The sequence below is a fragment of the Rattus norvegicus genome, chromosome 18 (genome assembly GCF_021556685.1).
Source record: "Rattus norvegicus strain SHRSP/BbbUtx chromosome 18, alternate assembly SHRSP_T2T, whole genome shotgun sequence".
In the NCBI taxonomy this organism is placed as follows: domain Eukaryota; kingdom Metazoa; phylum Chordata; class Mammalia; order Rodentia; family Muridae; genus Rattus; species Rattus norvegicus.
This window is the reverse complement of record NC_141551.1, coordinates 53,626,117-53,639,031: the sequence shown is the minus strand read 5'-3', so window position 1 is coordinate 53,639,031 and position 12,915 is coordinate 53,626,117. Positions and strand designations below refer to the sequence as shown.

General features: G+C 40.4%; 1 protein-coding gene across 1 annotated transcript in view; it reads left to right on the top strand.

Moving 5' to 3' along the window:
* Positions 1-12,915, top strand: part of Fbn2 (fibrillin 2) — a 205,397-nt gene that overhangs the window by 61,168 nt on the left and 131,314 nt on the right. The window contains 1 exon segment of the mRNA NM_031826.2: positions 5,920-6,045. Within this exon segment, the coding sequence (NP_114014.2) occupies positions 5,920-6,045 (126 nt within the window).

Genomic DNA, 12,915 nt, shown 5'->3' with positions numbered 1-12,915 from the left:
TTCAGGGCTATCTGAAAGCAACATACCAGTGTTTATAAAATAAAAATGTCTTAGACAGGGTTTGTAATCCTGCACAAAAACATCATGGCCAAGAGGCAAGTTGGGGAGGAAAGGGTTTATTCAGCTTACACTTCCACATTGCTGTTCATCACCAAAGGAAGTCAGGACTGGAATTCAAACAGGTCAGGAAGCAGGAGCTGATGCAGAGGCCATGGTGGCCATTAGTTACTGGCTTGCTTCCCCTGGCTTGCTCAGCTTGATCTCTTATAGAACCCAGGGCCACCAGCCCAGGGACGGCACCACCCACCATGGGAAGGGCCCTCCCACCCTTGATCACTAACTGAGAAAATGCCTTACAGCTGGATCTCATGGAGGCATTTCCTCAAGTGAGGCTCCTTTTTCTGTGATAACTCCAGCTTGTGTCAAGTTGACACACAAAAACCAGCCAGTACAAAAAAATAAATTTAAAAAAATAGCTGAATTAAATCCTTTCCCTAATATTCATGGCTTTCACGTCCTATGTAAATTTCTGCTATTTTCTTAGGGCTTGTGTTCTTATCTAAACACATGCATATATTTGAATTCGAAATGATACTTTGTTTGAGATTAATACATGACTTTTTGTCTGCTGTGGTTGAAAATAAATGTCTCCATTTCGAATTTTTAGTTATATTAAGCTAAAGTAATACAATTAATGATCTACGTCATCGATAGTGAAGTATTGAACTTTTAAATGTCTCTGTCTGTTCCAAAACGTGAAAACCTGCTGATGAAATTTGTTTATTAAATTCTAGTTCACGGTTGAGAGGTTATTATCTTGATTAATGTAAATTAGTAAAAAAATTAGTTATAGCCAAGGTACATATATCTTGGCTGTCTACACGGACCAAAGTAATCACATAATTAACAATAAACACCTAATGAATGCCAGTCTTAAATAAACCTTCTGTCAACACAAATCCTAGTCAATCCAAAACCTTACTTAAAACTCAATCACAGAAAACCTCTGTTAAAGACAGCAGGCTAACCCCTGTCCAGCCTGGCAGCCTTGCAGAAGTACCAAGAGGATGCTCACTAAGAACAGCTCACAATGCTAAATGAAACTCTGAAGGGATGGTTAGGATCAGTGAGGAGCACTGGGAGTCGGGAAGCCATTTGGGCCCGGCTTCTAAATAATTAAAAACCTAATTGTGTGTGTGTGTGGCGGGGGAGGGGGGCAACATCATCCTAAAAGCTGCTCAATTTGTGTTTGTTTGGACCTACTGATTCCTAGATCCAGGGTTCCCAAGGTCCCACTGAAGAGGAAAACAGTGTACTGAGACAATCCTTAACCTCAGATCATCACAATAACAGACGGTGGCAGGAAAAGAAACTTAGAAAAGCAGGGGCTAAAAGAGAAAAAACTTAAGAAAAAGGCATCTGTCCATCTGAGCCCTCTCCCCAAGCAAGCACTTGACCCACTGAGCCATCTCACCAGCCCCCTTCTTTTGCTTTTTAAAATAAGGAAATCCCTCACCTTGATTTGCATTTCTCTCAAATAACTCACTCATAGAACAAAACACAGCGAGGCCAATGGTCTTGTGCTAACCGACCTTTCGGAGGATAATCTGTTTTTTTGTACTTGGATGCAATTTCCTTAGTCTCTGTATAGAAAGGTTTGAGCACATGGGGCTGAATGAGGAAGACAAGAAATGAAATGGAACATGAATGGCTCTAATAGAAGTTTGAGTGATGCCTGACAGAGACTGAGGGAAGGTGTGAGAATGGGAAACACATGTGATGATGACGATGACTACGAGGACTACCGGATGATTATAGTAATAGTAATAATAGTAGCATTGGGGCTGGATATACGGTTCAGCAAGTAACAATACTGTTACTCAGTAACAACTCTTTAGAACTCAGGATTCCGTTCCCAGCACCTACCTGTAACTCCAGGTCTAGGGGAGACAGCTCCCTCTGCTGGCCTCAATAGGCACTGCATAAACATGGTACACCTTCATGCGAGCAAAACACTCATAAAAATTAAAATGAATTGAGTCTATTTGGTGACCAAAAAAAGTTAAACATTATTGAATATAATTGTTTCCTTGTCCTTGGTCCCTATGCCTATAAATGAGCCCTCATTTTTGTCTATACAACTGACTGCATTTGTCCATATATGGGCAAGAACTTAAAATGTGCCACCGAATGGTAGTTTTTCTACTGAGTTTGTCCTTTTAGGACAAGAGTCCTTGGAGAAGTTGGAGAATGCATTTTCATAAACAATAATTAACATAGCTTTGTTACATTGTTTATAATCTTAGTAGAAGGCACTGAATCGACTGAGTTAGGCTGCTGCTTCAATTTTCCTTAATTGCATATAATCTTTGCATACGGTTTGAATCATCCGACATTTATAGGAATGGATGGGATGAGCATGAATTAACAAGGAGCAGAAACACGCGGCACAGTCTGGGTAGTGGACACTGAATTGTTCGGTGTTGCTTGTCTGAGATCTTGAAGATGTCGTTGGGAAGTCTGGGCTCGCCTCTTGTGTTTGCAGACAGTGCTGCTGTGTGCTTCTAAATAGATTATTTCCATTTTGCTTCTTTAATACTTCCCTCTCAGGAACCTCGGGGGTCTAAAAGATACCATGTATCATTCAGTGAGAGTGTAATTACTTTTGTATTTTGAAACAAGTTCTCACTCTTAGTCCCTGTTAAAGATGTGGTATTACATTCCTGTCTTAATGAGGCTTTTAGAATCATGAGTGTGAGTTAATTCTGTTACTTGCTTTTCTACATCTTATAGAATGATGTTGCCTCCTATTCTTTAATTTGTTAATATGATGAACTATACTAATTAATACTGTGATCTACTTTTAGGAAAACCTTTAAATTACTGGGATAAACTGACTCTGGTCCTGTTACATTGATTTTTGTTGTATATTAATAAGTTTGACTCATGAAAACTTTCTGTGTTTCAGAGAGAGACTATCAAATTCCATTCTTTTTATTCCTGTATTTCTTTCGGGAATGCCTTGGTCTGGCCTTGATGTCAGAGTTATGCTTTCTTAGTTACATCAACAGGACAATGTCCATCTTTTTTGCTGTAAGAATCGGAATGAAATTTCTGCCATCTTTTCCTTTAAATCTTTCATAAGCTTCAGTGGTGCAGTGGGATGAGGTATTCTTGTGTAAATATAATCAAACTGTGAATGAAATTACTTTAACATATTATGTTTTCTTTTTCTGTATCAGAGCTCTCTCTGCATGTATGCCTGCATGCAAGGGCAGCCAGTGCTCTTAACCGCAGAGCCATCTCTCCAGCCCTTTACTTTGTTCTCAATATCTGTTTGTTTTTGAGTGAGCCTAGGCATTTGTAACTTTCAACAGACTTGTATATTTTACCTTAATTTTTGAATTTCTATTATTCACTCTTTACGTCTTTTCTCATCTTCGTTGACTATTTGGCAATGTGTTTATTGTCAGTACTTACATTACTAAGTTTTCCTTATATCTGTGATTAATATTGATGAGATAACATCAATTGTACTTATATTTCCAGAAGGCCAGATTTCAGAGTGATTACCTCTCTGGTTTTTTGTTTTTTTGTTTGTTTGTCTTGTTGGGTTTTGTTTTTGTTTTATTTTGGGTTTTGGCCTTGTGCTTTATTATATTCTCGTACTTCTACTGAGTTCACATTTACTTAGTGCTTTTAAAATTTGTGAATATGGAAGCTTAGGTCATTGGCTATGAAGTTTACTCTTTGCAGTTGAAACATTTTACTGCTCCGCCTTTAGTTCTAGGTACCAGTTTAGCTACAGCTCACAAGCTTTATTGGATATATTTTAATTATATAATTAAAAACGTGTTCAAGTTTTGATTTCTGTTTTGATCCATGTATTTTTACAGAATATATTATTAAATTCCAATATCTGACCTTTGTCTGCTTTTAGCTTAACTTTTGTGCTGACATAGCTTATTTTCTATGGTTTACACAAACACACAAACACACACACACACACACACCCCTGAGAATCTAGGGATGGAACACACAATCTTTTGCATGCAAAGCACGCTACCCACCAGATTTGTGAATGCAATCCCCCCTTCATATGTATAATTCTATGTAATAAGCCTTTCCACATGACCTTCACTAGAGAGGGTATTCTGTGTGTATTTGAGAAGAAAGTCTGTTCCACTGAGGTGTGTGATGGGTACAGATGGGTGAGGAGCTTGAACGAAAACCAAGTCCTGTATCTCCTGTGAGACCTTCAGTCCATTCATTTTATTTTTTCCAAAGAGACACGTGTGAAAATTTTCATTCCAGTTGTAGGATTGTTGTCTTCATTTCTCATTCTGTCTGCTGAGGTTCCATTTTCTCTGGGTGTTTAATGTCTCATAGGACACGTGCCTGATTAGCATTGAGTTGAACGTCTAAATGAACTGAATCCTTGGTCATTAGAAAACGTCAGTTTTTCAATCCTCAGTGGCCTTTCTCATGGCAAGCCCTTACATTTGCCGCGGGAGACTTCTTGTCACCAGATATTGTTTGATTTACCTTAGGCTCCTTCCGTTCTAAGTCGTCAAAGTGGCTTTCTTGTGAACAGCATATAATTGAGACGCTGTGTTTCAAAATAAAATATCACAATCTCAGCCTTTTAGATTAGATTGTTACGCCCTTCGAATTTCATGTAAACGTGAACATTATCATGCTGAAATCTATGTTTCACTTTCCCCGCTTGTTCTGCTTTCCTTTCCATACTTCCCCTTCCCTGCTTCTATAGGGTTGACGGTGTTTGCTCAGCTTTTATTTCTGGTGGATTGTGTGCTGCGCTGTGGTTCACTCTATAGTGTTCTCTATACTGTTCGGCAGTGCGTTGGGTTGTTTTCTTTTTGTTTATTTATTATAACCTACAAAATACTTTTATTCACTACTTTTGTTTACAGTCAACAATTATCTCTTAAACTTACCAAAATAAGAGAAACACTTTATATTCCTCCACACACTTACTATTTCGAGTGCCTTTTATTTTGAGTTTAGGTTTTAACACCCATCTCACTTTCACCTGAAGAAATTCATCTGACATTTCTTAGAAACTCTCGCATTTTATCTGTTGCTAACTTTCATTTTTACTTCGTGAATGTCCCCATGACAATATTAAAGCTTTAACATTTGTTCCTAAATGGGTGAGGTCAACACACAGTGTAAGATTCAGGAGCTCTTGGCCATCTAAAACTGAGGCTTTAAATGGGAGGTCACTAACCACAGTGCGATACTGTTTAGGGGATATACATTCATAGATTTCAAGCGAGAAAATAATAACTCTAAAAAACTTAGTAGCAAGTAACTGAAGCGATGAGAGCGAAAGTCGTGTACTTTTGCTATTGTTTGGTTAAGGGAAGTTAAGAGATGACATAGTAGTAGCAAAAAGTGGAACAGTTGTAGCAGGAAAGAGGGAAGACCAAGTGTTCATGACTTACGGACGTGGAGCATGGAGTGCTCTTTACAGCAGGGGTATGTATGCCCTGTCCAAGACTTCTGTCCTAGATCAACCGCAGAGAGATCAAGTGGCTTTGAATCCTCAAGGTCCTTAGTCACTGAGCTCCATTAGGAAGCACATTGGGGGCATTCACTTTATGTGGAGAAGATAGGAATGAACTCAGTGCCAGAACCAGGAGAGCACACAGTAGGAGCACACAGTAAGAAGCACTCTGTAACTAAGCAGCAGATTGTCCACAGGCCAGCACAGGTGGGTCCCCAGCAGGCATCTTTCTCCAGAGGAAAGCATCAGGGTTAAGCTGATAACAAGCATGGAGGGTCCACTTTCCTCGCCCTGGTGTCCTGAGGGCATGTTCCCTTGCACATAAGACACCCACTAAGGCATGTCTGGAAATCAGTTTTGTTTATGTTTAAAATGTCTTCTCCTTGCAGATGTTGACGAATGCCAGGCGATTCCAGGATTGTGCCAGGGCGGAAACTGTATCAACACAGTGGGCTCTTTTGAATGCAGATGCCCTGCTGGCCACAAGCAGAGTGAAACCACACAGAAATGTGAAGGTGAGAGGGTGTGTGTGGGTGTGAGCCCCGCAGAGGGGCACAAGCCTGGTCCAGGGGCACAAGCCTGGTCCAGGGGCACAAGCCTGGTCCAGGGGCACAAGCCTGGTGCTGAATTTGAATTTGAAAAATAAGATGCATCTGGAATGGTTAAAACTAATGAACATAATCACGATTCTTCATCTTAATATGAAAATGAAGGTGCACCCCTTAACATTTGGTGCTAGAACCATATGTTGTAGCCGTAAAGGATTTGACTTGAACGAAGACAAGGTTAGTCTCACTGCCTACAAGGCGGGGAGAGTCAGTTAACCTCTGGTAATTTTCATTTCGTCTGTGAATTCATTTCAGTATGAGTACATTTATTGTTCTAACTTATCTGTGAACAAAGTCTGTGTCCTTATTACAAAACTTCTAGATGCATGTAGCTTCAAGGATCATGTTTGTTTAGAATGCTTTTTAGCAGTACTGAAACTTTTTCAGCCATTACTCTACTGTGATCAATTTATTTTATCACAGGTAAATTTGTAGTGTGTGTGGTGTGTGGTGTGTGTGTGTGTGTGTGTGTGTGTGTGTGTGTGTGTGTGGTGTGTGTGTGGTATGTGTATGTGTTGTGTGTATGTTGTGAGTGTGTGTGTTGTGTGTATGTTGTGAGTGTGTGTTGTGTGTATGTTGTGTGTGTGTGGTATGTGTATGTGTTGTGTGTATGTTGTGAGTGTGGTATGTGTATGTGTTGTGTGTGTTGTGTGTATGTTGTGTGTGTGTTGTGTGTGTGTGTGTATGTGTATGTGTTGTGTGTATGTTGTGTGTGTGTGTGGTATGTGTGTGTGTTGTGTGTATGTTGTGTGTGTGTTGTGTGTGTGGTATGTGTGTGTGTTGTGTGTATGTTGTGTGTGTGGTATGTGTGTGTGTTGTGTGTATGTTGTGTGTGTGTATGTTGTGTGTGTTGTGTGTATGTTGTGAGTGTGTGTGTATGTTGTGTGTGTGGTATGTGTATGTGTTGTGTTGTGTGTATGTTGTGAGTGTGTGTGTGTGTTGTGTGTGTGTGGTATGTGTTGTGTGTGTTGTGTGTATGTTGTGAGTGTGTGTGTGTGTGTATGTTGTGTGTATGTTGTGAGTGTGTGTGTGTGGTATGTGTATGTGTTGTGTGTATGTTGTGTGTGTGTGTGGTATGTGTATGTGTTGTGTGTATGTTGTGTGTGTGTTGTGTGTATGTGTTGTGTGTATGTTGTGAGTGTGTGTGTGTGTGTTGTGTGTGTGTGGTATGTGTATGTGTTGTGTGTATGTTGTGAGTGTGTGTGTGTGTGTTGTGTGTATGTTGTGAGTGTGTGTGTGTGGTATGTGTATGTGTTGTGTGTATGTTGTGTGTGTGTGGTATGTGTATGTGTTGTGTGTATGTTGTGTGTGTGTTGTGTGTGTGTTGTGTGTATGTGTTGTGTGTATGTTGTGAGTGTGTGTGTGTGTGTGTTGTGTGTGTGTGGTATGTGTATGTGTTGTGTGTATGTTGTGTGTGTGTGTGGTATGTGTATGTGTTGTGTGTATGTTGTGTGTGTGGTATGTGTATGTGTGTGTGTATGTTGTGAGTGTGTGTGTGTGTGGTATGTGTATGTGTTGTGTGTATGTTGTGTGTGTGGTATGTGTATGTGTGTGTATGTTGTGAGTGTGTGTGTGTGTGGTATGTGTATGTGTTGTGTGTATGTTGTGTGTGTGGTATGTGTATGTGTTGTGTGTGTTGTGTGTGTGTGTGTTGTGTGTGTGTGGTATGTGTGTATGTGTTGTGTGTATGTTGTGAGTGTGTGTGTGTGTGTGGTATGTGTATGTGTTGTGTGTGTGTGTTGTGTATGTGTTCTGTGTATGTTGTGTGTGTGGTATGTGTATGTGTTGTGTATGTGTTGTGTGTGTGTGTTGTGTGTGTGTGGTATGTGTATGTGTTGTGTGTATGTTGTGTGTGTGGTATGTGTATGTGTTGTGTGTGTTGTGTGTATGTTGTGTGTATGTTGTGTGTGTGTGTATGTTGTGTGTGTGTGTGGTATGTGTATGTGTTGTGTGTATGTTGTGAGTGTGTGTGTGTGTGTGGTATGTGTATGTGTTATGTGTATGTGTTGTGTGTATGTTGTGTGTGTGTGTGTGCGTGTGTGCGTGCTCCTGTGTGAGGTGAGGAGTAGCATACTGACCCCTTGCTGTATATACACCATGGTATGTGTGTTGTGAGTGTGTGTGTGAGGTGAGGAGTAGCATACTGACCCCTTGCTGTATATACACCATGGTATGTGTGGGTAGGTTAGCTTCAGGTGTCTGCCCTCATCTTCCGTCTTATTTGAGGCAAGTCTCTTGAACTCCTATCTCTACCGTCTCTGCACGGGGGTGGGATGGGGGGACTTACAGAAATGCTAGCACATCAGCCTTTGGACGGATTCTGAAGATCTGAACTTAGGTTCCATGCTTATACAACAGGCCTTTTATCCCCTGAGGCACCATGTAGCCCAAAGGTCATACCTAAAGACTGCACCATGTAACTTATTCTAGTTGGCTGTGGAAGAGCATCCTCGTTTACTCTAGTTCGGAGTCCCCCATTCTTCTTTTATCATAGGCAGGCGTTAGTTATTTCATGGTGGTCAGTTACAAAGCAGCATGCCCATCTACGTAGACAAGAAAATGGGAAGATGAAAAACCTAGTATTTAATTGCACAAGGTCAATGGGAGTCTAAGCACTGTGAGGAAGTAAGAGGTAGTGTGTGGAGATCGAGGCTCGCACGAGCAAGGATGCGCCATGAGCACATCCCCAATCCATGAGTTGTTGGGTAGCATCAGCCTCTGCTTTCCATGTTCCTCTGTTGTTTACAGTCGGCCTGAACTCATCTCTACAGTCTGACCATTTCACACCATTGCCAGACAATCTCACACTCCTCACAGCAGGGAGGTGAGGAAGATGTCGTTGATTACCTCGAGGAACGAATATGTTTTCTCTGACACTGTTTTTTTTTAATAAAATCCAAGTGATTTTTGCTACTTTGATACAATTATTAGTCATCAGTCTACTTGCAGTGAAAAGGTGGAGAAAAATACTTGCACAGTGAAGGACACGGGATTCTGAATTAGCACAGGAAGTGAATCAAACATTAAATGGTCTGCAGAAATGGTGCTTCTATTCCAAAATCCTCCTAGGTTTTTGGAGGCATTTATACTATCGATTTTATTCTTCATTCCCCTCTACTTTTAACTTCTGGAATAAACTCCAAGCTCTATCCAAGCATGGGGGAAGAGAAGCCAGCCTTTGATTGTAGGTGAGAAGGCACAGCCACCGACTGATTCTAGTGGTTGTGACGTTTCCGTTACACATCAAACAATGAGTTTCTTCTTAGTCGAAAATGGAAGAAGTCTTTTCTCCATCAATTTCATCAAAAGAGCATGCAGAGCCAAGGCACAGCTCAGAGGAAGACAGGGCCACTCTTTATTCTTGCTCTCCTCGTTCTCTGGGAACGGGAGTTATTGATAGAATGTAGGCACCACCCAGAGCCCTGAATCCAGTCGCGTCTTGGCTTACTTCCTGCCGAGGCAGCCAACTCCATTTAAACATTGCCCAGAGAGAATTATATGATTTAGTATTTGTGATTTGTGGGAATGGTGGAATTGGAACAAGGGCTGATTAAGGCTCAAAACCTAAAGGCCCTGTGAAAGCTTTACTTGTTTATAAAGCGTATTTATTTAGATGTCTTAAAAGTAGCTATTATCAATTTTCTTTGGGTAATACTGTTCCTGTATACAAAAGAGCAAGCAGTATTTTTTTTAAATTATTTAATTCAATCAGTATCAAAATGTACCTTGAAATACCAGAGCTGTGGCTATACCCAATGTCAGGTTTTGAAGCGTACTCCCTTTAATACAGTGCTGTCATAAGTTTAAATTTGATGGATGTTTCAAATAAGAATGCAACCACAGCATTTACCCTTGTCTATCAAAACGTGGGTCTTTAAATTTCGGTGTTAAAAATGTAAAGTGGAGGATTAGCAGATTTATTTTTCTAATAAAATTTTTCCTGTTTTTTTACTACATGAAGTCCCATGCTTTTGTTCATGCAAAAGAAACCTCTCACTTTTTAAGTTCCTTTGTCAAATCAAATCTACGAGGACACAGCATTCTTGGGTCTGAGTCACTGGGGAGATGGAATTCTTACTAGGAAACTGCAACTGGAGGCTGGTGGTTTTCGACAACTGTGATGTAACTGTTGCTTTCAAATGCTTGAATAAGATTCCCAAGGACAGAAATTCTTCCTTCTCCACTACTCTGTTCCAGATCTAAGACTTATTTCTAATATATCAGATTCCTGACCAATAAATGTTGATGAGCAGGATCCAAAGTTCAAAAACTAGGTGAACTGTGAAACCAGAATAAGGAAGTCTTTGGAAAGAGGAAACTCATCCAAGCAGATTGTTTTTTCTTCATTAGACCAGTTTTCATTTCCCTCTAAAAGTGCATAATTAATTATTTGTGTGTTTGTGTGTGTGTGTGTGTGTGTGTGTGTGTGTGTGAGTGTGTGTTTGGAGACTTTATGCTACCATATAGCTCTGGTTGCCTGCAACTCACGGTGTAGCCCAGGCTGGCTTTAAACCTGTGACAATCTTCCTGCCTCTACTTTCAGAGTCTGGATTTACTGGACTGCGCCACCATGCCCACCTCCATTTGAAAAAAATAATTTCATTTTTGTTGTCTGTGCCACTGTTAGTCCAAGTAGGACATTAAATGTGGCATGCTACTTTTCCCTCCTCTGCCATTGTCCCTTTGTGTTGACCTATTGCTCTGAGATTAGGGAACCTTTGCCTTTTTTGAAGTAGAAAGATGTCTGCTCACTTCTCAGAACACCATCCTTCCATTCTAAAAGGCTTGATCTCCTAAGTTATATGCGTTTATGCATGAATGGCTTATGGGGTAACTCAAGGAGAGGACAGAGCTCATCTCTTTAATGTTTGGAACCTGTGCCTTGGTGTCTTCATGGAGGCTGTTGTGTGTTGTGTGCTGGTCTGGTAGGTTCTGCTAAAGGATAGGCTTCCCCTCTCATGCTCAATATAGACTACAGCTCAAGCCCTAAATTCTCAGCCCGAATCTGGAAGTAGTATGTGTGTGTGTATATGTGTATGTATGTATGTATGCATATATGTATATATGTATGTATGTATATTGTATATATGTATGTATATGTGCATTATGTGTGTATATATGTATGTATATGTGTATTATGTATATATGTGTATGTATATGTGTATATATGCATGTATATACATATGTATATATGTATATATGAATGTATGTATGTTATGTATATGTATGTATGTATATATGAATGTATGTATGTATTATGTATTTGTCCGTGTGTGTATAAAGAAGATCATCTCTCCCTTCTCTTTGGTTAGGAGCCCAGTTCCATAAAATCCCTCATGAAGGCAGCTACAACCATGTCTTAGTTCTCCTGAGCGAGCTTGCCTCTAAAACCCAATGTCCTAGTTCCGTCAGACAGCAGGCAAATGATTCTTCAGTGGAGTAAATGATTCCTTCACATCCAAAAGGGAGGTTGGCTCAGCCACTTACCTCAGACATTCATTAATATAAATATCTGTGTGGCTTAAATGAAGACGAGGCACTGAGGACTAAGCACCTCCGTGCGGCACGATGCTCACCATTGGGCTGCCCAGCTTTCTTCCTTCTGCAGCCATGTCATGTTGGCTTGCCTTGCCCTGCACATGAATAGAAACAAGCGGGTGCCCAATGTCCTTGCTTGTCCCCTCTCTTCCCTTCTGTATCTTCTCTAACATTCCTGAGCCATTTATTCTGCCTTGGTGTGTTGTGCGGGCAGGAAAGCTGTGTTGAGATTTTTCCTTTCTAGTGATTTGTGTGTGTGTGTGTGTGTGTGTGTGTGTGTGTGTGTGTGTGTCAGATGCCCGTTTTAAACTATTCTGAAGAGTGTTTGGCCTCGGCCTATTTTTACAGCATTTTGTCATTTGGGGTCTGAAGATAACAAATGTGCTTATTTATGCTTGTGAAACCCCCAATACATTTTGGCATAGTCTTTTTGCTGCAATTACAACTCTGCTTTAATAAACCTGGGGAGAGAAATTCTTCACAATAGGATTAAAATTATTTGCTTTTACTCAGATTTCCAAAAGTAAATTAATTTTAAAATAAATAATAAATGCCCCACCTATGTGTCAGGGGGAAGCCCATATATGAAGTGGTTAGTAGGGGAAGACGGTTGTTAGCAAGGGCAGACAATGAAAACTTAGAGGTCAGCAACACAAAAGTAATGAAAACCAACATCTTCTAAATCCTTTGGAAAGCTTAGAACTTTGAAGATGAAATGGATGCATTCCCTTTATTGAAGAAGGAAGTTGGCACTGCCATATCCAAACCTATTTCTTGATCTCATAATAAATAATACTTAATCCCCCTGTCTCCTAGTTCACTGTGTTTTAAGTGGCTCTGTTATTTTTTTCATGCCTGAGTCTGCCAGCAGACTATATCCACCAATAATAATGTCTGGTGTTCACCAGGAACTTACTATAACTTTTGGAGATACTGAGAAAATAAGATAACCCAGTTTACAGAGGTTGTTGTTCTGGATTATCACAACAGATGGGGAAACTGACTGACTAACACTAATCTACTTAACAGCTGAAAAGACCTCTGTGGGAGGGCCTGGGGACTCTCTCCAGGTAAAGAATAAAAAGGGACATTACAGAGAGCTAGCTGGTCGACCTTCATTTTCACAGGAAGCTCTCCCATATCATCGATGGTGATAGATATTTGTAACCTCTATCTCTCTGGCTCCCGATGAGTCACCATTCCCGCTCTTTCCTCAGACTTGTCATCTGAAGGATGTGA